This window comes from Lepidochelys kempii, chromosome 3 (genome assembly GCF_965140265.1).
Source record: "Lepidochelys kempii isolate rLepKem1 chromosome 3, rLepKem1.hap2, whole genome shotgun sequence".
Taxonomy (NCBI): Eukaryota; Metazoa; Chordata; order Testudines; family Cheloniidae; genus Lepidochelys; species Lepidochelys kempii.
The window spans coordinates 15,956,353-15,981,410 of record NC_133258.1 but is presented as its reverse complement, the minus strand read 5'-3'; the positions used below and the strand labels follow the sequence as shown (position 1 = coordinate 15,981,410).

At 41.9% G+C, this 25,058-nt stretch overlaps 1 protein-coding gene across 3 annotated transcripts in view; it reads right to left on the bottom strand.

Annotated features, from left to right (window-relative positions):
- Positions 1–25,058, bottom strand: part of CD2AP (CD2 associated protein) — a 158,567-nt gene that overhangs the window by 124,239 nt on the left and 9,270 nt on the right. The window contains exon 2 of one of the 3 annotated variants that reach the window (XM_073335811.1): positions 845–1,005. The exons of the other annotated variants lie outside the window; for them this stretch is intronic. Coding sequence (XP_073191912.1) covers positions 845–1,005 — 161 coding nt within the window. The remainder of the gene's footprint in view (positions 1–844; positions 1,006–25,058) is intronic. 3 annotated transcript variants of the gene reach the window in all.

Here is a 25,058-nt window from a genome sequence, read left to right as displayed (position 1 = left end):
TATTACAAGTCTGCACCGAGTTCTGTTTTTTAAAGAAACTAAATATAAATTATACTTCACAAGACAGTAAGAAAAGAATCTTGTCTAAACTCTCTTATCATAATTTCTAAAACTGGAAAGATTAAACCAAAGAATCCTACAGAGACAGTCAAAAATCAGAAAGCACAAAATGAAGTGTCACTTCTCAGCAAGGAATGCTCTGATCTGAACCAGGCAAGTAAACAGCTAGCAGATTAGACAATCTTCAAATTTCAAAAGTGCATTAGGAACCAACATACATTAAAGATCAAGACCACGACATGGAATATAAGTGATGTAATGTACCATATTGGAACAGTTGAGTGTTTGACACTGGATTTATCAGTCATCCTACTGGAGGTACAAAGTACTTTGTAAGAAGCAAGCAAAAACCATTTGGACTCAGGCTAAAATTAGGCATTCCTCTTTTCCCCTCAAGGCTAAAAATAAAAGTAAAGCTTCTTTTTAAAAAATTTCACAGTAATATATTTATGTTTTATTTAATTACGTTGTCACAGCAATGCCCCAAGTACAAACAACAGAAAATGGGCACAATTGGAAAAAGAAATATACAGATGTAAAATTGCTGAAGTGAAAGTGAATAGACAGCACCATTATTACTTTTAACTTTATTCTGAAACATGAAAAGCATTTTTAAAAAACACTGAAGAATTAGATCAGTAAAAAAATCCACGTAAAATGTCCACAAAAATTTATCTTGATACCAATGTAAATGCTATGCAATTTCAATTAATATATTATTTAAATAATAAATGAGCAGCAATGTGATGGTAGCAATAGACTGAAATTAACACAAGTCACTTACCTTAACAAAATTGTCAGGGAACATGCCCCTTTTTCCATTTAGCTCCCCTTCTAACCATCCTTCCTCTTCTAGTTTTTTCACATTTCTGATGATTTCTCCAACTCGAATTGTTAACTCATCATCATGTATGGCATCATAGTCATACTCCACGATATAGTCAACTGAGAGAAGGAAGAAAAGAAAGAGTCAATGCTTAACTCAGACATGTGGAAATATTAAATGTCTAATTGTATGTACTGCATTAAGTGATTTATACATAAGAGGGACCTCACAATAAAGAGTTCTTTTGACCAATTTTTTTTTAAGTAAACAAGGGGCCAGTTTTTCAGAACCTCACTTCAAACGTTGTACATCTGATTTTGTACACACTCATATGAATGTTCAATTGCCTCCTATGCACATAGATTTTATTATGTGCCTGAAAATAACAGTGCATGTACAGTTCTATTTGCAAAATTGACACTTCTTTGAAAGTTTGGTTCAAGAAATGTTAATCACAGATTTGCACCAAAAACAAAACACACACTATTAAGTTTAAAGTTTGCATAATGTGCATGGAGAAAACAGATTTAACTTGGACACAGCAAAGTTTAGTCATGGGAACCCTGGCAATATATCTGCATACATCTGTTGCACAAAAACAATGAGAATTGCATATAGCCAACTTGTATCTTGTTTGGTAATAAACAGGCTATTATTTTTTGCCTAGAAATTCTGTTTTATATCTGATGATTCCGTTAAACTACACAAATCACCACCTCATTCACTCATGTCCATTAAGACAGCCTTTCCATTGCCAAGCAGAGTGTTTATACCACTGTGACAGGTTGTCCAACTGTAAGGGGACACCTGATGTACTGGGATACCACTGAGCCTGCCTGGGCCCCCTTTACCCTGTCTTGCTGAGCCAGTCTCTTAAACCTCCTCTAGCACACACAAAGGCAGGGCCACACCCAGCTGCAGAAAGACACAGACACTGAGATCAGCTCTGGGAAGATTCAGCTTAAGGGATTTGCCCCAGTACTTGGGTGCCCACCTCCCTTGGAATGCAGACCTAAAAGGTATATTGTCTTGCGCTGTACAGAAAAATCTGCACAGCGCAAGCTCATAAAAATTCACCCTGTCCCTCAATGTGAAGAGAGATATGCACAGCTTCTTACCTCTCCCCTTCCTCCCCCGCCCCAAAGATATGGATTGCACAAACAGGGTTATGTTATAAACAAGAAATGTTTATTAATTACAAAAGACAGATTTTAAGTGAATATAGGGGATAGCAAAGAGAACAAAGCAGATTACTAAGCAAATAAAACAAAACACGCAAACTAAGCTTGATTCACTAAAGGAACAGGTTACAAAATGTAATTTCTCACCCAAGATCTTGAATTAGGCAGGATGCAGAATTTCTGTAGCTTACAGTTCCAGTTATCTCTTCTTACAGTCTGGACCCCTGTCTCAGTCTGGACTCACTCCTGCCTTTCCCCTCAGGTACTTTCAGCAGTCTTTCTTCTTGGATAGGCAATGGAGGAGAGTCCACATTAACCTCCTCCCCAGCCTTAAAAGGGATTTACCTAAGGCAGGAAGCCTTTGATAGATCCCCATCCCTCTACAGAGGAAAAGTACCAGCAGCGTCCAAGGCAGTATTTTGCATCAGGTGACATCATCACCTGACCTTGTGGTATCAGAGTAGCATCCCAGGAAACTCCTCAGAAAAGTATGAGATTAGTATCTTCAGAGTTCTGCTGTCCTTCTTAAATGCTTCATTCAGGATGATTGCTTACTGTCTGATGGGCGTTTTCCCAAGTGTACACACAGGTGTAATTGTTACAAAGTCAATATTGCTAACTTCAGATACAGAAATGATACATGCATACAAATTGGATAATCACATTCAGTAAATCATAACCTTTCCAACAATATCTTGAAGTTACCTACTACAGGACAGGCCTAACAAAGAAAATAACAGAACGCCACTAGCCGTCACCTTCAGCCCCCAACTAAAACCCCTCCAACGCATTATTAAGGATCTACAACCTATCCTAAAGGATGACCCAACACTCTCACAAATCTTGGGAGACAGGCCAGTCCTTGCCTACAGACAGCCCCGCAACCTGAAGCAATTACTCACCAACAACCACATACCACACAACAGAACCACTAACCCAGGAACTTATCCTTGCAACAAAGCCCGTTGCCAACTGTGCCCACATATCTATTCAGGGGACACCATCACAGGGCCTAATAACATCAGCCACACTATCAGAGGCTCGTTCACCTGCACATCCACCAATGTGATATATGCCATCATGTGCCAGCAATGCCCCTCTGCCATGTACATTGGTCAAACTGGACAGTCTCTACGTAAAAGAATAAATGGACACAAATCAGATGTCAAGAATTATAACATTCATAAACCAGTCGGAGAACACTTCAATCTCTCTGGTCACGCGATCACAGACATGAAGGTCGCTATCTTAAAACAAAAAAACTTCAAATCCAGACTCCAGCGAGAAACTGCTGAATTGGAATTCATTTGCAAATTGGATACTATTAATTTAGGCTTAAATAGAGACTTGGAGTGGCTAAGTCATTATGCAAGGTAGCCTGTTTCCTCTTGTTTTTTCCTACCCCCCCCCCCAGATGTTCTGGTTTAACTTGGATTTTAACTTGAAGAGTGGTCAGTTTGGATGAGCTATTACCAGCAGGAGAGTGAGTTTGTGTGTGTATGGGGGTGGGGGGGATGTGAGAACCTGGATTTATGCAGGAAATAGCCCAGCTTAATTGTCATGCACATTGTGTAAAGAGTTATCACTTTGGATGGGCTATCACCAGCAGGAGAGTGAATTTGTGTGGGGGGGTGGAGGGTGAGAAAACCTGGATTTGTGCTGGAAATCACTTTAGATAAGCTATTACCAGCAGGACAGTGGGGTGGGAATAGGTATTGTTTCATATTCTCTGTGTATATATAAAGCCTGCTGCAGTTTCCACGATATGCATCTGAAGAAGTGAGCTGTAGCTCACGAAAGCTTATGCTCTAATAAATTGGTTAGTCTCTAAGGTGCCACAAGTCCTCCTTTTCTTTTTGCGAATACAGACTAACACGGCTGTTACTCTGAAACTTGCATAAAGTATATCTTAGTTATGCCATATTTGTATCATAACCATATTTGTATGAAGAATATGGGGTGTAACATCACCCACTCCAGCCTCAGTGTCCTCCACAGTTCAAGATACACATGCAGAAAGGGAGTGGGGGTGAGGGAGAGAGAGACAGATTAATAAATTGAGATGGTGGAACTGTAAAGAACCATAAACTTTCCATTTCATCCTCTCCACGCCTAATCTTTGGCTTCACACTGGGATCTTCTTCCATCAATGTATCTTTAACTGATTAACAATGATAGGAAAATGTATGTGTGCGCCACCTAGATACCAGTACCTGGAGTTTCTTCCACGATGAGTTCATAATTCCTACCTAAAAATACTTCTAGCAGAAGTGCTTCTACACCCATTAGTGATTGTAGAGTTTACCCTTTCCTGCCTGTAGGTTAAATCACAGAAAACCTAGTTAAAAACAGAATTACACACTGGTGTCAGGAATACACCACAGAGCACAGAATGATCTTCCTTCACAACTACATCTAACAATTCAAGAACCAGATGCAGGTGGACTCTTTAAACATAAAAATTTAAGCACTTTTTAATACCTTGAATTCTTGTTAAAAAAAACAAAATCGATTCATTTCACCAAAATGAACTATGATCATCATCATAGTAACATGCCCCTGACTCAAGCTTTGGACCTCTGTGTCCCCATACATTTTTTAAAAATCTTTTTGGTAGCAATCACACCATCACATACTACAATAAGGATGAATCTCCCAGTTGAACAAACATGGAAAGCTAGCAAGCATACAACAAGATCCCCATATAACTTTGGTTCTGTTATCCAAATTCCCGACCCCTCAGACTTTCCTTAGGCTTTGTCTACACTGGCAACTGAACGACAAAACTTTTGTCTTTCACAGGTGTTTCCACCCTGCCCCGCCCGAAAGACACAAGTTTTGCCGTGACAGGTGCCAGTGTGAACAGCGCTTTGTCAACGCAAACGCCACTTGTTGTAGGTGGAAGTTTTTTGTCAGCAGGAGACCCAACAAACAGCAGCTACACTGCGTAACTTTTACCGGCAGGGCTGTGACAACACAGCTGTGTCGCTAAAAGCTGTGTAGTGTAGACAAAGCCATCGTTTAAGAATTCGAAGCAGGTAATCATTTCAATACACAACCAACACCTAACAATTTTGAAAGCCACACTGCTATCCTTCGGAGAAGTTTCCTATGGATTTCTGCCAGAAATGCGTCATTTCTTTTACATCATTTAGGTGAGTTTGCCAAAACCAAAAACAAGCTGTGAGACAACTTTGACCTTGAGGGAAAGCGTCTAGACTTCCCACTCACCCACCTCAGTCTGCACAGACAAAAGGCCACAAATAAATACCAAAGTTTTTGGATTTACAGCTCAAAACTGTGCATCTAAATACCTAATTATGTGTACATAAACAGAACTGAGGTATTGGGTGTGAGCAGGAGGTACTCACCATTTCTGAAAAAAAAAAAATCAGTCCACTTTTATTTAGGTGCCTAGATTTAAACATTCAAGTTTGAAAATTTTAGCCATAGCATTCAGTAGAATGAGAAGGAGTACTTGTGGCACCTTAGAGACTAACAAATTTATTTGAGCATAAGCTTTCGTGAGCTACAGCTCAGTTCATCGGATGCATTTGATGAAGTGAGCTGTAGCTAACGAAAGCTTATGCTCAAATAAATTTGTTAGTCTCTAAGGTGCCACAAGTACTCCTTTTCCTTTTGCAAATACAGACTAACAGGGCTGCTACTCTGAAACCAGTAGAATAAGAGAATCTCCCACCTTTGTCAGCACTGCTGAGAAAGTTTAAGAAAAAAATTCCATGGCAATGTACTCTTTGGCCCTTCTGCCAAGACTTCACACAAGGAAAACAGATATACTGGTTAGTTGGGCAAAGTAAACACAAACCCTCTAAAATGGACAGAGCAATGTATTTTGCCAAAGCCAAACCAATAAGATTTTCAGCCACAACTGGGCTAGCTAAATTCTACCTGATGGCCTGACGAAAAGTCCTCCATTTATCATCATTATTAATCCCTTTAAAACATCAAGTCTTTAGCAGCCAATTCATCGAAGGGGCTAGTGCAAAGGAGATGGATTATGGCTGTAAAGTGCTAACAGAGGTGAACTCCCCTCTGTCATAAAGATGACAGATAGCTCCTCAACCAGCTACCCCACCACTCCTGATGTAGTGGGCATGCCACAGAGGAGCTCTGCTACACCATGCCAATCCTTCACTGGAATAAGTTAGAGTAGCCTCCAGCCTGCTCTGACTCCTGCAAGGGCCAAACTCGTGCAGAAAACCTGATGTGGCTCCTGGACAGCTTCTCAGGATGATAAAGCTGTAGGTCAGAAGAATATCTGTGCTGAATTTTCAACAGTCCTATCTTGTCAATTAAAATGCTCACAACCAACATACATCTGACACCACCTCCAAAAAAAAGCTCAAGACGACATGACTTGATGTTCCTGATATTTCTGAGCATTGTTTTAATATTGATTTTAACCCTTCTAGCCTTTCATATAGCAGCCAACAAAAAGAGCACAAACTCAGATTTTAAAAAAAGCCCTTTGCATGACTGCTTTAAAGGACTTTTGAGTATCCCTGCAGTGATGATTTTATATTATTTATTTTAGTACTTTCACAAAGCTCCTACTAAGCTATTTAATAAATTCTGCTGAAACATTTAGCTATTATAGGAAAGTGGAAATAAGTGTCGCCCATTAAAAATAAGATGTTTTAGCTCTTGAATATGAGTGAACCTTACCTGAAGGTTTTCAGAAACTAGGCCCTCTCTGAAACTATTCAGCTGATTAAGGAGCTAGCTAGATCTCACCACTGCCCTGCTGCTTCAGCATTCAGGGGCTGGTCCTGACACCCAGAGCTCCTGTTCTGACACCCACAACCCTCATTCTGCGATAATGTGGCCTGCTGGGCCCTTCTCTGTTCCATTATTCTGTGAACCGGATGCTTTAGAAATAGGTTTGCCATATTATGATCAACACTTATGTTCCAAGTGCACATATAGTCTAGATCAGTTTGCTGAATGGGTGGGTGTCTGAAATGTTCTTTTAAATAAGGAATGTGGTTCAAGGTTATTGAGAAATTAAGCAGCAAAGAGGTATTTAAATTTGGCAACCAGTGGAGGACCATATTGGTTTGATATATTTTACTACCCTATTCACTGTTGCTGACCTGTAGCACAACCCAGATTAACTGATTATATGTAACATTAAGAACATTTCAACTACTCTGAGCTGCATGTTACCAAGCAGTGTTTGTAACCAAAATGAAAAGAGAAAACCTTACAAATGCCTATGTAGCAGGGCTTGTCAGACTGATAAGTAATTCTTCTTGGAGGGATATTCTGGCATTAAATGTTGTCAGTAAGATACTCTATTTACTGAATAACTGAGCTGTCAATATAAACTCCTTAACATTTCAGAGATTGTATTATTTAATAATAATTTATCCCACCTTTGGCCTATATCACTTGCCTACTGTGAAGAAAAGTATAGCTACTAGGATTGTTCCTTAAGATAAAAAGATAATGCAAAGAAACAAAAAAATAGCTAAACTCCAATGGGAATGTTTTTGACAGAACACATAATGAGAATAGCATAAATGAATAATTACAATTTCGGCTATGGATATCAGACAGTTGAGAGAAGAGTCTCCTACTGGATGGCATTTTGCTGCCATTCCAATAAGACAAAAAAGGAATTATCAGCACTCATCACTAGACAACTTAAGGGAGCAATATCCTTGATCAGCTGTTCAAAACTGGCAGTTATCTAAAGTGGTTACCATCCAACAATTGTTACATGGGCTACAAAATAGACGTTATCATTCTGCAGCTGACAGGGAAGTCCATATCCTAACCACATATACCACAAGATAGTCCTTACCCTTGTTGAAGGGTCAGGTTAAGCCTAATTCCAATTTTACATTGGTGTAAATGCAAATCAATCAGATTTATTATGCACGTGGCGACTAAGCTCTTCTGGAGAGAGAGAATAAGTATCTACAACAAGGTTGAGGAACAAGAGGCAGAGTTTATGATTGCCTTTCTACTCCCCCTAACCTTAACACATGTGCACAGTGCCTGATAGGTGGCTCCAGTCAACACTAGGGCCACATCTACACTACCACTCATGTTGGCAAAACTTATGTCGCTCGGGGGAGGGGGGGGTTCACACCCCTGAGAGACATAAGTTTTGCCGACATAAGTGATAGCCTGCACAGTGCTATGTTGGCAGGAGAGCTTCTCCCGCCAGCGTAGCTACCGTTACTCATTGGGAGCAGTTTATGGCAATGGGATAGAGCTCTCCCGTCAACATAATTAGAGTGGTTACACAAGGGATCTTGCAGCACCGCAGCTGCATCAGTACAGCTGTGCCCCTGTAAATTCTCTAAGGTAGACGTAGCCTAGGTGGGTCTTCCAAGCCCATTCCTTTCTTGTCTGTCAAACAGAAAATTTTAAAACAAAACAGATTTTCAAACTAATGTCCCTTTAAATCAAAGCAAACAGTATATTGAGACAGAAGGAACAGCACATTCACCTGTAGCACAGTCAATCATTCACATCATTAGGTCACTGAATGTACGTTATGGCTTGTTGTAATAGTTATCGAAGACAAAGTAGCACCCTATATATATATATACACACACACACACAGGGAGTTCTACTTTGTCTTTGATAACTATTACATGAATAACTCCGTAGATTCTATTTACTACCTTTCTGAAAACCACCCTGATCCAAAACATTTTAAAATAAAGGCACAAACTTACTACTACTTTACTTTTCAACCTCAACTCTTACCCATGACAATGGCTACTATTTTATGTCTTTTACTATGCAAGGTTATGAAGTAGAAGCCTGACTACTGCCAACTTCCCCTTTTGATTAAACACTTTGATATGCAATATGCTTACATTGATGTTACCTCCAAAAAGCGGGGGTGGGGGTGTTAGAATCTAAGGTAATTGTTATTGTGGGGTTCTCTAAAGCGTAACATTTTATATTACATGAGGTATGTAAATTATGTAACTCGGCTACAGTTATTTTAAGAACAATGCCCTTTTTTCATTATTTTATGTAGTCTAATTTTAAACGTTTTATACATTTTTATGAGGGAGCTGGAGTATGTTTTCTAACTCACTAGCACCAACATGTTCTCTTTCAGTGTTTGGACACATTGTGGTTCTGATACGGGACGTAAGTGATTCCATTAAAGCATTCACTGAAATTTCTCAAGCATCTTATTTTACATTCACATGTGACATGCAGTTGTACAGTAGCTGGCCAAGTTTGTGGCAATTTAATGTTAAACACTGGACATTTTTCTCAAGAACAACTTTCCATTGCTCAGCCACAAGGATCCTAAGAGTCAGTTCTAAGATGACATGATCCCTGGCCAACTCTATTCGCTGACTTAGTGATAAGGCAAGAACGAAGTTCTGCTTTTTTGGATGTCTGCCATTCTTCCTCTGCTCTGCCTGATAGACCAACACCCACCCTACCGCAGGCATTTTCTGTTTGTGCCAGCATTTCCTCTTTCAGTGACAGCCTGCCTAAAAAGGGAAAATAAAAACAAGTAGAGGGGATTACTAGCTAGACAATTCAAACCAAGGAATCTTGAATTCAGTTGCTATAAAGCTGGTCCATCTGAAATCCACCCTGGATTTTGCCTGGCACTTTTTAGGTCACCAGGAATGTATCAATGACCTACCCAATAAATGACTTGAGTTACAATGAAATTTTAGGAAGACAACATGTCTAAGTAAAGGTGCTGGGGAATTTGGAGATGAGCGAGTAAACGGAGGAGAGTGAACAATAATATATCATACACATCAAACTGCCTATATTAAAACAAAACCAAAACATATGCCTTTCCCCATGATTTAAAACTGGCTAAACAACATGAAGCAAAGAACTCCCTGAAAATTTTTACTGCAGTAGCTAACTCAAATAGCAAATTTTCAAGTTGGCTTCAGGACGACGAGCAAGCAGATTGGGAGAGAAATTAAAAGCATCACAGAAGTTTGTGAAACGATTCTGAGCAGCCTTCCAGAGATAAAACAAGAGATAGATGGTTCTTTCCATCCTATGACTTGCTCTCAGTTTTGTCAAATGCACCTTGTGTGTTCTGTTGGAGCATATACACTTGTAAACACACTAAAAACAAAAAAGTTAGCAATAAGAACTACAGGACCATCTCCCAAAAGCTAACCATTCCTTAAACCAGACCCTGAGAGAAACCCTAACTATACAGATGTGCCTTACAACACACTCTGAAGGTCAAACTCTCACTACCAAACCAGCAGGGGGAAGAGAATTCTAGCTGAGCATTCCTCACTGGAGAGTCTTCTAAATTGTGAGCCTCAGCTGCTCTCCAACAGCAGCCAAAATATAACCCAGAAAATGTTTTGTAGATCTCGACCAAAACTTGAATTGCACTCAAAGCTATCCAGCAGCCAGTGCACACTCAGGAGAACAGAGATCAGATACTGCATGTGAGAAATTCTGCTAAGTGGAAAGCGGTACTGTGCAGTTTCTTCAGTTGGAGTCCCAAGTAGAGCTCAATGCAAGACACACATGGAGATGAGAGAGGAATTGGTAACTATGGGGAGGGTCAAATGTGTGAGAAAATATCACAAATTCTATCAAATGAAGGTGGAAAACTTACTGGTTTTATATCAAAAGAAAGCCAAGAATACCAAGGGTTCCATAGGATTGCAAGTTGCGTTAACAAAAGGTGGCCATATCTGCTCAAACACCGGCTCAGTTACTGTAGTGTAGAAAGCCTCATACCTCCTCTACATTTTATTTGTCTGTCTGAAAGCCTTCTAGATGACTCTCAAAATTGCTTAAGTGGAACAATGCCAAAAAACTTTGGAGAATAATAAAAAAAGTCAACATTTATGGTTACCGGCCAATGGAAACTGCAGAGCCCATGCTCAGGGTGGGGCAGGCGCAGCACGCAGAGCCGCCTAGCCACACCTCTGCCTGGGAACAGCAGGAACAGGTCAATGCTTGTGAGGATCCACCCGAGGTGAGAGCCCCCTGGATCTGGCACCCCAAAACCGCTCTCATATCCCAACCTCCTGCCCTGAGCCCTCTCCCACACATAAACTCCCTCCCTCTTAGTTCACCAGAATTCTTCACTTACCAGCGCCCCCCATTCCCCCAACATGCCGGATAACAAGAGCTTTCACCACATTTTAAGTTACTTATAAACTCCCCAAAAATACCTTTGAAGCTGAAATTTCTCTTGCTTAGTCTTAATCAAAAGTGAATATTTTTAGAAAGTCTTATAAAACCTATGTGGCTGTTTGAGTTACACCCCATTGGTTCTCACCTTTTCCATATCATGACCCAATATTAGAACCAAAAAATGTTTCAGGGTCCCCCCCATCTAGCCATAGTGACCAAGAGGGTGATCATGATCCCCAGAGTAGGAACCCAGGAGTTATACAAATGTGAATTAAAAGTTCTTTCCTGTTAAAAAGCATCTGGAAAGCTTCTTCCACCCTCTAAAAACAACTGCTTTGATAGAAGATCCAAAATTTGGCACATACCTAATTCAGAATGACAACTAGTATTTTTGCCTTGTTTACAAAAATCTGGTGTTGATGTTTTTAAATTTTCATAAATTCATTTCATATTGAGCGAGGGAAAAGTGTTCCTTCCATTTCCAGAAACAAAAATCATGCAATGCTCTGAACGTTCCTAAGCTGTTGACCTTTGAAAGATCCCAAAGTATATTTATTTGATTGTGCAATCATTAATAGGGGAAGTGTTTCTAAAAGACTTCATATTCAACTGAGGGCACCACTAACTATTGTATATACCAAGTTTATATACCTACAGTAGTGCATATGTTTTTTAGGCAGGGTAGACTGTTCCTCACACTTTCCATTCCACACTCACCCTGTTTCACTTTTCAGTTTGTTACCTGTGTGATGGCTTATAAAAATTAAGTCAATGGCACAAAACCAAAACAAATCAGATATGAAAGTGCTTCCTGGTAGTCTCAAAATGGTTTGGGCCCCACTCCTACAAACACTTACACATCTGAATTTATTGGCACTATTCAATTGTGAAGTTATCTATTTATGCTAAAGTTAATCATAGCACTAGGAATAAGTGCTCGCAAGGCCACAGTCAATCAGCCTGTTCCGAGAAATGTCCTAGGCTTATTGATTCTCTGGTAACAGTGGTGGGATTATATCTCATAGTTTCTAAAACGTTCTGCCTAATGATCAAGTGGTAGATTATGCTCTACACGAGATCTGGGTTTCATTCCTGCTTCTATTATTTCAGCTTTATGCTAGATGCCAGAACTTCCAAAAATCAGGCCAGTTATTTAGGCACATAAATACAGACTTGGATGCCACAAGATAGGCGCTTCTTGTAGTTGTGGCCAAGACTGTGAAGTTGATACGAGTCCTTTTGACTCTGCCCCCTTTCGTATTAGAATAAGATTTCATGTCATGAGTTCAGACATGAGACTATGCAATACACAATTATACAATTACTAAGAACTACATTTAAAAAAAAGTTCAGGACTCAAAGTTTAACAAATCTACTAACTACAGAAAATACCAAAGATTAGTGGGCCACACCCACTGGGGTCCAAGGACATCACCGTGGTGGGAAGTTTAGCATGTTCTCTTTGCTCCTTGGAAATTGCAGACCAGTTATAGTGCTATTCTTGGCCTCTACTGAGAGCACCTCACTCACCATCTTTTGTAACAGTCTTATTTAAAGTGATGTTCTTCCATCATTGTTGTAAATCCACATCTCCAAGAGGCTGTAGCTAATTTGATGGAAGAATTCTTCCATCAACCTAACAGTGTCTACACTGTGGCTTAGGTCGGCTTAACTACACTACACAGGACATGAAACTTTTCACAGCCCTGAGCAACATACATAAGCCAAACTAACTTTATAATGTACGCCAGTCCTTACTCTCTTTCCCTATAATCCTACACTGATAATGCTGTACACTGGGATAGTACTGCTCACGTTTTTCAGACCTCTCATACAAAAATCCTATATTTTCATAAGAGATTCTGCCCTCACCCTCATTTATAGATATCCATTTGATTCTTGTGATGAAGTTATGCAGGAGTTTTCTGCACAAAATGCAATAGAGCAGCTAGCTTATGCACATGTAGCCTTGCATTTTCTTCGGAATTTCTAATTATTCTTCAGTCAATTAGAGAAGTTGTATAGCTAAGGATTTTTTTAAATATTTAAATGTTTGGAGGCACTCTTCAAAAGGAAGAAATGTTCATTTATCCCTCACTTTATCTTGCATTGAAACATGATTAACATATGCACCTTTGGCGTAAGGCCAACAAGGGATTAGTCTCTCTCAGGTATTGCTAAGGCACCTACCTTGGTGGTACCTGAATGTCATTAACTCACCCGAAAGCAAGCATAGGTGAAATGTAAATGAAATGAAATGTAAGACCATTAAGCTAAAACCAAAGCAAGACGACAGTGCTTAGGCCACTTTGAGCTTACAATACAAAACATCTTGCTCTCCCTTCATAGTAGTCATCTCACAAACCACCTGGAAGTATCTACTGAGTTAAGTCTGCATAAGTCTATGAACTTTATAGAAGTCTTCTCTTAGTGAATGGGAAATCAAAACCATTGCAGCCACCAAGGCTCAGTGCACTGTCACACAATGTAATGCCTCATATTTGGAAGTTACTCAAAGTCTCTACCCTGAAGACCAGTGCAAGACACTGTGAGTGAGATGCTATGGGAGACCCATAATGTATTGGTACAGCAATGGTTATAAGGCAAACTGTGCATAGACTTAGCCCTGGTCTACACTAGGAGTTTAGGTCGAATTTAGCATCGTTAAATCGATGTAAACCTGCACCCGTCCACACGATGAAGCCCCTTTTTCTCAACTTAAAAGGCTCTTAAAAATCCATTTCCTTAATCCACCTCTGACAAGTGGATTAGTGCTTAAATCAGCCTTGCTGGGTCGAATTTGGGGTACTGTGGATGCAATTAGACAGTATTGGCCTCCGGGAGCTATCGCAGAGTGCTCTATTGTGACCGCTCTGGACAGCACTCTCAACTCAGATGCACTGACCAGGTAGACAGCAAAAGGCCTGCAAACTTTTGAATTTCAATTTCCTGTTCGCATGGTCACCTGCAGCTTGCCACGCTGGCCAGAGCTCATCAGCAGAGGTGACCATGCAGAGCTCATCAGCAGAGGTGACCATGATGGAGTCCCAGAATCACAGAAGAGCTCCAGCATGGACCGAACGGGAGGTACGGGATCTGATCGCTGTATGGGAAGAGGAATCCGTGCTATCAGAACTCCGTTCCAGTTTTCAAAATGCCAAAACATTTGTCAAAATCTCCCAGGGCATGAAGGACAGAGCCCATAACAGGGACGCGAAGCAATGCTACGTGAAATTGAAGGAGATGAGGCAAGCCTACCAGAAAGCCAGAGAGGCAAACGGCCGCTCCGGGTCAGAGCCCCAAACATGCCGCTTCTATGATGAGCTGCATGCCATTTCAGGGGGTTCAGCCACCACTACCCCAGCCTTCAATGTTTACCTCCTTCAATGGAAATGGAGGCAACACAGAAGCAGGTTTTGGGACAAGGAAGATGATGATGATGAAGTTGTAGATAGCTCACAGCAAGCAAGCGGAGAAACCGGTTTTCCCGACAGCCAGGAACTGTTTCTCACCCTGGACCTGGAGGCAGTCCCCCCCGGACCCACACAAGGCTGCCTCCCGGACCCGCCAAGCGGAGAAGGGACCTCCGGTGAGTGTACCTTTTAAAATACTATACATGGTTTAAAAGCAAGCATGTGAAAGGATTACTTTGCCCTGGCATTTGCGGTTCTCCTGGATGTACTCCCAAAGTCTTTGAAAAAGGTTTCTGGGGAGGGCAGCCTTATTCCACCCACCATGGTAGGACACTTTACCACACCAGGCCAGTAGCATGTATTCGGGAATCATTGTAGAACAAAGCATTGCAGTGTATGTTTGCTGGCATTCAAACAACATCCGTTCTTTAGCTCTCTGTGTTATCCTCAGGAGAGTAATATCATTCACGGTCACCTGGTTGAAATAGGGTGCTTTTCTTAAGGGGACATTCAGAGGTGCCCGTTCTTGCTGGGCTGTTTGCCTATGGCTGAACAGAAATGTTCCCCGCTGTTAGCCAGGTGAGGGGCTAGCCACGTGGTGGGGGGAGGCAAAATGCAACCTTGGAACGAAAGCACATGTGCTGAGTATGTAATGTTAATAGCATGGTTTACCGTGAAAGAGTGTAGCCATTGTTCTAGAAAATGTGTGTTTTTAAATGCCACTGCGTCTTTTTTTTTCTCCACAGGCTGCATGTGTTTCAATGATCACAGGATCTTCTCCTTCCCAGAGTGAAGATGAAGGCAAAAAAAATGCACTCGTGATTAAATGTTCTCTGAGCTCATGGTGTCCTCCCACACTGACATAGCACAGATGAATGCGTGGAGGCAGACAATGTCAGAGTGAAGGAAAGCACAATATGACCGAGAGGAGAGGTGGCGGGTTAAAGAGAGGGCTGAAGCTCAAATGTGCCAGCAGCGTGATGAGAGGAGGCAGGATTCAATGCTGAGGCTGCTGGAGGATCAAACCAATATGCTCCAGCGTATGGTTGAGCTGCAGGGAAGGCAGCAGGAGCACAGACCGCCGCTACAGCCCCTGTGTAACCAACCGCCCTCTTCCCCAAGTTCCATAGCCTCCTCACCCAGATGCCCAAGAATACGGTGGGGGGGCCTCCAACCACCCCACCCCAGAGGATTGCCCAAGCAACAGAAGGCTGGCATTCAATAAGTTTTAAAGTTTTAAACTTTTAAAGTGCTGTGTGGCCTTGTCCTTCCCTCCTCCACCACCCCTCCTGGTGCTTCTCTCCTCCACCACCCCTCCTGGGCTACCTTGGTAGTTATCCCCTTATTTGTGTGATGAATGAATAAAGAATGCATGAATGTGAAGCAACAATGACTTTATTGCCTCTGCAAGCGGTGATCGAAGGGAGATGGGGAGGGTGGTTAGCATACAGGGAAGTAGAGTGAACCAAGGGGCGGGGGGTTTCATCATGGAGAAACAAACAGAACTTTCACACCGTAGCCTGGCCAGTCATGAAACTGGTTTTCAAAGCTTCTCTGATGCGCACCGCTCCCTCCTGTGCTCTTCTAACCGCCCTGGTGTCTGGCTGTGCGAAACCAGCAGCCAGGCAATTTGCCTCAACCTCCCACCCCGCCATAAACATCTCCCCCTTACTCTCACAGATATTATGGAGCACACAGCAAGCAGTAATAACAGTGGAAATATTGGTTTCACTGAGGTCTAACCGAGTCAGTAAACTGCGCCAGCGCGCTTTTAAATGTCCAAATGCACATTCTACCACCATTCTGCACTTGCTCAGCCTGTAGTTAAACAGCTCCTGACTACTGTCCAGGCTGCCTGTGTACGGCTTCACGAGCCATGGCATTAAGGGGTAGGCTGGGTCCCCAAGGATACATATAGGCATTTCAACGTCCCCAACGGTTATTTTCTGGTCTGGGAAAAAAGTCCCTTCTTGCAGCTTTTGAAACAGACCAGAGTTCCTGAAGATGCGAGCGTCATGTACCTTTCCCGGCCATCCCACGTTGATGTCGGTGAAATGTCCCTTGTGATCCACCAGTGCCTGCAGCACTATTGAAAAGTACCCCTTGCGGTTTATGTACTCAGCGGCTTGGTGCTCCGGTGCCAAGATAGGGATATGGGTTCCATCTATGGCCCCACCACAGTTAGGGAATCCCATTGCAACAAAGCCATCCACTATGACCTGCACATTTCCCAGGGTCACTACCCTTGATATCAGCAGATCTTTGATTGTGTGGGCTACTTGCATCACAGCAGCCCCAGCAGTAGATTTGCCCACTCCAAATTGATTCCCGACTGACCGGTAGCTGTCTGGCGTTGCAAGCTTCCACAGGGCTATTGCCACTCGCTTCTCAACTGTGAGGGCTGCTCTCATCTTGGTATTATTGCTCCTCAGGGCAGGGGAAAGCAAGTTAAAGTTCCATGAAAGTGCCCTTACGCATGCGAAAGTTTCGCAACCACTGGGAATTGTCCCAGACCTCTAACACTATGCGGTCCCACCAGTCTGTGCTTGTTTCCCAAGCCCAGAATTGGCATTGCACCACATGAAGCTGCCCCATTAGCACCATGATGCCCACATTGCGAGGGCCCGTGCTTTGAGAGAAGTCTGTGTCCGTATCCTCATCACTCATGTTACTGCGTTGACGTCGCCTCCTCGCCCGGTATCGCTTTGCCAGGTTCCGGTGCTGCATATACTGCTGGATAATGCGCATGGTGTTTAATGTGCTCCTAATTGCCAAAGTGATCTGAGCGGCCTCCATGCTTGCCGTGGTATGGCGTCTGCACAGAAAAAAGGCACGGAACGACTGTCCGCCATTGCCCTGACAGAGGGAGGGGCGACTGACGACATGACTTACAGGGTTGGCTTACAGCGAATTAAAATCAACAAAGGGGGTGGCTTTGAGAGAAACGGAATGGCCCCCTCAAGGATAGAACTCAAAACCTCAAGGATAGAACTCATAACTGGGTTTAGCAGGCCGTTGATTTCACAGAGGGAAGGAGGGAGGGAGGAGAAAATGAATACAAAACGAATCTGGTCTATTTCTTGTTTTGAGCCACTTCATCTATCTTTATACATCTTGCTGGCAGCAGACTGTGCAGTACGACCACTAGCCATCGTCAACACCCGGGTGCTAGGCAGAAGACGGTGCAGTATGACGACTAGCCATCATCTTCTGTTGGCTACAGGTTAAAAGACAGTGCACTGCCGATAGGACTGAATCGTCAAGAGACTAAACTTAAAAGGGAAATGACCTGGCTGAGTCACTCCCATGTTTACCCAGGCGCCCGATTAAAAGAGCACCCAGGACTACGTCGATGACGGCTACCAGTCATACTGCACTGTCTGCTGCCAAAAGGCAATTAACTGCTGCTGTTTAGCAATGCAGTACCACGTCTGCCAGCACCCAGGAGACATACGGTGACGGTTAGCTGAACGGGCTCCATGCTTGCTGTGGTATGGCGTCTGCACAGGTAACTCAAGAAAAAAGGCACAAAACGATTGTCTGCCCTTGCTTTCACGGAGGGAGGGAGGGAACGGGGGCCTGACGATATGTACCCAGAACCATCTGCGACAATGTTTTAGCCCCATCAGGCACTGGGATTTCTACCCAGAATTCAAATGGATGGCGGAGACTGCAGGAACTGTGGGATAACCACCCACAGTGCAACACTCCGGACGTCAACGGTTGCCTCGGTACTGTGGACACACTCCGCCGACTACATGCACTTAGAGCACTTGTGTGGGGGGACACACAATCAACTGTATAAAACTGCTTTCTACAAAACTGACTTCTATAAATTCGACCTAATTTCGTAGTGTAGACATACCCTTACAGAAAAGACCCTGCCAAAACCAGCATTACCATCAGATGGGCTAAACCACTGAAAGACAAGAAACAGATCAAACCATGTCATGTGATCCATGTCCTCTCAATAGTTTCTTTCCTTCTTGCTCATATCTTACACCTTGTCTGTGTTGTAGAATTAATGTTACTGACATTAAGAACACAACAAAACGTTAGTGAAATTATTGATCAGAAGAACCAATAAGTACTGTAAAGAACCAACAGTTCTATATGAGTGAGTTTTTTTCAAAAATATGTTTATTAAAATGTGCTGGTTAAACAAATGTGACTGTCTCTAATCTCTGTTTTTTGAAGTTATGCAGAACAGCACTGATCTATTTGAAGAACTACTACTCTTTAGAGAAATGCAATCTATACCTATATCTATAGCACTGATATTTTTAAAGTCTTGAATAGACATTCTCTAAACAATGCTGACTGGCTGTTTGCTCCAATCTCAACCTCTTCACCTCAACCTCACACTTTATTAGCCCTTCTTCCTCCCCTGCTCTCTCACTTCCCCTGTCCTGTCTTTGTTTAGCTTATCCCTGCCTAACAAAAACAATCCAAAAATATATAAGAAAAATAACGGAACTAACAATGTTTGCCACCACCACACTGCTCACTCTGCTTGTGTGTTACATCCCTTTCTCCTATGCTATATCTGTTTAGTTTATTTAGATTGCAGTCTCTCGGGGCAGGAAGTATCTATTCTCTGTATTTCTACAGTGCCTAGCACAATGGGCCCCTTCTCAGCTGGTCGTAGGAACTACCTTAATAAACATTACTAATAATCGATCAGCTGTTAACTGACTGTACAGTGTTACAATACCTACAATGCAGAAGAACTGTGATTCTCAGCAGTCTAACTCAAGATTTTAAAACCACCACAATATATTCAACATTATATGTTAGAATTGTTTCATGAGATGCATACAAGCTATTTGGTCATGAGATATTGGACTTTATTCACAACATTCTTATTACTCTCTCACACACCAACCAGTTCTGACATGAAGATGGCCTGCCAATATTTCGCAAATCACTGAAGTTATATGAAAAAATTACTTTACGAAGTGTGTAAACTGAAATTGGAAGCAGCTTTTAGAGAATATAAAGCATAGTTTTCCAGTTCACCAACTTCAGACAGTAGATATTAAAAAAAAATATCTGAGTTATTGATTCTAGTCTGACCTGTATTATCTGTTCAATACAGATTGAACAGAACAGTACTAGGTACATTAGACTATCAATTCTAGTGTACTTAATGAAAGAAGACAGTAAACAGAATACTGGTTTGTATTTCAAACATCCAATATTATGGTGCAGCAGTAATGTTTCAAAACACCAGTGATCTCAGCAGCGTTAAGGAAAAATAACTTCCCAAATGCACGGAATGTGTGACAGTCAGATGCACTGATCTATTGGTACGAAAGCATATGAGGCCCCTGATAAGGTTTTGTATTAAGTACAGGGTTGATGAAGTGAGGTATGTACTGCTTTTGTCTATCTATTGGAATGCATTAAATTAAAGTCTTATGGCATGTTGAAGTACGTTATCAACTGTGCTGCAGGCAATATGAAGGTGGAAGAGATTCACAAGTCTTCCCCTTAAATTCTTATTTCCATACTTAAGGTGTTTGAGTGCCTGAGATGTGCCTTGACACAACCTTAATTTTCAATAAACATGGTTTTCTAACACTGCAGTCTAAATGCATTTGTTATATAACAGGAAAGCTACAATTCCCACTTTTTTCAGTGGTATAGGCATATCATTTTAGCCCTGATATTTCACAAGCTGAAGAACCTTAAAATAATCACCTGTTTTCCTGTCTAGGCGGGCTTTATTCCAGTATGTTATAAAACAAGTCCTGGACCAATACATTAATATTTGAATTCAGTATGGTAAATTTTTCAATGCTTGTTTTTTGCTTCACAGGCAATTTTCATTAATAGTTAAATTTTACTTGTGTGCTGGCACCTGCCCAAAGCATCATTTTACTTATTTGGATAAGAAATCACAAGAATGATCAATTCAAGAAAAAAAGTTTAAATCTCTTTAAATCAATTTCTGAATAAAGCAAAAACTGATTTTACTAACAGAAGTTTATTTCTGAAGGAGGAAAAAATGGCTAATTTTAATCCATGTGAGTTTTCATTCAAACAGGAAGCTTCCAAGAAGCTCTGTTTTCCTGCACAGCTAACAGCACTAATTATATGTACTGCAGGACATAGAGCCAAGTCTACAAGGAAATACAGGGAGTCTCATGAAGACTTAAGGTATGTCTATACTGCAATTAAAAACCAGCAGCTGACCCACGCAAGCTGACTCAGGCTCGTTCTACAAAGCCGTTTAACTGCGGTGTAGACATTCAGGATAGGGCTGAATCATGGGCTCTAGAACCCTATGAGATGGGAGGGTGCCAGAGCTCCAGCACCAGCCAGAACGTCTACACCGCAATTAAACAGCCCCTAGCTCGAGCCCTGTGAACCTGAGTCAGCTGACACAGGCCATCCACACGTATCTAACTGCAGTATAGACATACTGTTAGACACACCCTTAACTTCATGCACAGCAAGAAGTTCCACTGACTTCAGTTATACTACTCACAGTGCATAAGTCTTTTCAGGATCGGGGTCTTCACCTACTCTCACTCATTCCATTCCCATATCCTAAGAAAGGACGGCAATCTTACCCATAACTACTATATACAAGAAGAAAAGGAGTACTAGTGGGTTAGTCTCTAAGGTGCCAGTAGTACTCCTTTTCTTTTTGCGAATACAGACTAATACAGCTGCTACTCTGAAACCTACTATATACAAGCTCATCCATTTGAAAAGAACATTTACTAACTCATAGTATTTCACTAATATGGGAAATACCAACATTTCTGGACAGAGAAACCAAGAGGCAGGCAGCGGATCAATAAACCTGTGAGAGATGACAGACATACAAGTAGATGTGTTCTACATAAATTGACAAAACACTAATCGGCATTCAGATTTTTTTTTTAAATGCTTCTCAGTTGTGAACAGAGATAATAACTTCAGCCAAATTTAAAATTTGGAGTGCAACATTTAAAGAAAAAAAAAAGCGTAAGGTGGCTATTGTTCGCTGATGAAGGACTGGTGTTTGTGTCCTGGTAGAGCCCACCAAATTCACTGGGATTCCACACAGGCACAAGATTCCACCTACACAGATCCCTTTCCAAGATTGTGGCCCAACTATAAACAAAACATCTGGTATTCTCTCATTTCTTACCTGCAGTTAAGTTGACCTTAAACAAGGCCTCTGGACATTAAGTATATATTTATTATTTTTATTTTGGTAAAGGCATTAATCCAGAATGGTTTAAGTAAATCCTGAATTAAATTTTGTTGCATCAAATTTGAAGTTAAAACTAACAAGCATTCCTATTACTACTAGTAGAGAGAAGGGAATTGAGGATAAGTGCAACAAAGCTTCATAAGGCCCTTTCCACTTTACAACTTTGTGTACATAAGAAAGTTGTGCCAATTTAACTAAAATCAGTAAAAAACTGATTTAGTTAAATCAATACAACCTTTCTATCAGTATAACTGCGTATATCCTGGGGATTGTGCTGATTCCACTAAATCAGTTTTTCTATTTGAAAATCAATCAGTGCAAAAACTGAGTGTAGCAATCACAGAGTTTAAGGACAGAAGGGGCCATTAGATCATTTAATTTGACTGGAGCAAAAGGTAGCCTGAATAGTCAGTTTAAAACAGGTTTATTTCTATTTAGCTTAAATTGGTAAGGAATCTATTTGAACTACAACAAAATAAGACAACAAACCAAAAGAGGTAAGGTACCAAAAAGTGACAGTGACAAACTTTAGAAAGGGAGATTTCAGTAAGATGAGGCAGCTAGTCAGGAAGGCCATAAAGGCTAAAGAACAGGAAGTGGCAACTTTAGATGTGGCTTGTAGCTCACGAAAGCTTATGCTCAAATAAATTGGTTAGTCTCTAAGGTGCCACAAGTCCTCCTTTTCTTTTTGCGAATACAGACTAACACGGCTGCTACTCTGAAAAGAAAAACAACAGAATCTCATACTACTCAACAAAAAAAGAACCAGGAAGGCAAGAAGGACATCAATGTAACTAAATGGCAATGTAATCTGAGTCAAACAGAGATCCGTCAGAATCTGAAAATTAACCCTAGTGAAGCCAATAAACAGGAACATAAATCACAGTAGGCAAAATGTAAAAGAAATTAGAATTGCTAAAATAAATTTCAGAGAACAAATACCTAACGGTATAAAAAAAGAGATTGAGTACGTCAGAAGCAAGAAGTCTCCAAAATAATCAATCCATGGAATCACCAAGGTTAAAATTAAGGAAGATAAAGACATTGATGAGAAGTTAAAGCATAGCTTAAGCTAAACCAAAATAAGCCACATTTACGCTGATGTTAGTGTGTCCACACAGCCTTTTACACGTGTTTAACTAAATTAGGTTTATTGTTTTTAAAATCACTTTTGTTAAACCAATGCATCTTTTCTTTATAGACAAACTCATGTAGTTTACCACTTTCCCTGACCAGTGTAGATGAGGATTTCTCACCTCAACTCCCACAAAAACACCTTACATTGCATGGTTTGACTTGCACAGTTATCAAAAGATTTCCTGACAAATTCAGGCAAAGTGTGCTACCAGCATTGCAAATAGTATATAGAGGGAAAAAAACTATACATGCATACAAAATAACTGACAGTTATGTCCCATCAGATACTTCCTATCTTAGGGTATGTCTACACTACAGAATAAGGTCAAATTTATAGAAGTCGGTTTTTTAGAAATCGGTTTTATATATTCGAGTGTGTGTCCCCCCACAGAAAATGTTCTAAGTGCATTAACTTAGCGGAGTGCTTCCACAGTACCGAGGCTAGAGTAGACTTCCGGAACATTGCACTGTGGATAGGTATCCCACAGTTCCCGCAGTCTCCGCTGCCCATTGGAATTCTGGGTTGAGATCCCAATGCCTGATGTGGCTAAAACATTGTCTCGGGTGGTTCTGGGTACATATCATCAGGCCCCCCATTCCCTCCCTCCCTCCGTGAAAGCAAGGGCAGACAATCGTTTCGCGCCTTTTTTCCTGAGTTACCTGTGCAGACGCCATACCACAGCAAGCATGGAGCCCGCTCAGGTAACCGTCACCCTATGTCTCCTGGGTGCTGGCAGATGCGGTACTGCATTGCTACACAGCAGCAGCAACCCCTTGCCTTGTGGCAGCAGACGGTACAATACGACTGGTAGCCGTCATCGTCATGTCCGAGGTGCTCCTGGCCACATCGGCTGGGAGCGCCTGGGCAGACATGGGCGCAGGGACTAAATTTGGAGTGACTTGATCAGGTCTCTTTAGTCCTGCAGTCAGTCCTACTGAACCATCTTATGGTGAGCAGGCAGGCGATACGGATTGCTAGCAGTCGTACTGTACCATCTTCTGCCGAGCAGCCATGAGATGTGGATGGCATGCAGTCCTTCTGCACCGTCTGCTGCCAGCCAAAGATGTAAAAGATAGATGGAGTGGATCAAAACAAGAAATAGATCATATTTGTTTTGTATTCATTTGCTTCCCCTCCTCCCCCGTCTAGGGGACTCATTCCTCTAGGTCACACTGCAGTCACTCACAGAGAAGGTGCAGCGAGGTAAATCTAGCCATGTATCAATCAGAGGACAAGCTAACCTCCTTGTTCCAATAAGAATAACAACTTAGGTGCACCATTTCTTATTGAAACCCTCCGTGAAGTCCTGCCCGAAATACTCCTTGATGTAAAGACACCCCCTTTGTTGATTTTAGCTCCCTGAAGCCAACCCTGTAAGCCGTATCGTCAGTCGCCCCTCCCTGCGTCAAAGCAACGGCAGACAATTGTTCCGCGCCTTTTTTCTGTGCGGACGCCATACCAAGGCAAGCATGGAGGCCGCTCAGCTCACTTTGGCAATTAGGAGCACATTAAACACCACACGCATTATCCAGCAGTATATGCAGCACCAGAACCTGGCAAAGCGATACCGGGCGAGGAGGCAATGTCAGCACGGTCACGTGAGTGATCAGGACATGGACACAGATTTCTCTGAAAGCATGGGCCCTGCCAATGCATGCATCATGGTGCTAATGGGGCAGGTTCATGCTTTGGAACGCCGATTCTGGGCTCGGGAAACAAGCACAGACTGGTGGGACCGCATAGTGTTGCAGGCCTGGGACGATTCCCAGTGGCTGCCAAACTTTCGCATGCGTAAGGGCACTTTCATGGAACTTTGTGACTTGCTTTCCCCTGCCCTGAAGCGCATGAATACCAAGATGAGAGCAGCCCTCACAGTTGAGAAGCGAGTAGCAATAGCCTTGTGGAAGCTTGCAACACCAGACAGCTACCAGTCAGTTGGGAATCAATTTGGAGTGGGCAAATCTACTGTTGGGGCTGCTGTGATGCAAGTAGCCCACGCAATCAAAGATCTGCTGATATCAAGGGTAGTGACCCTGGGAAATGTGCAGGTCATAGTGGATGGCTTTGCTGCAATGGGATTCCCTAACTGTGG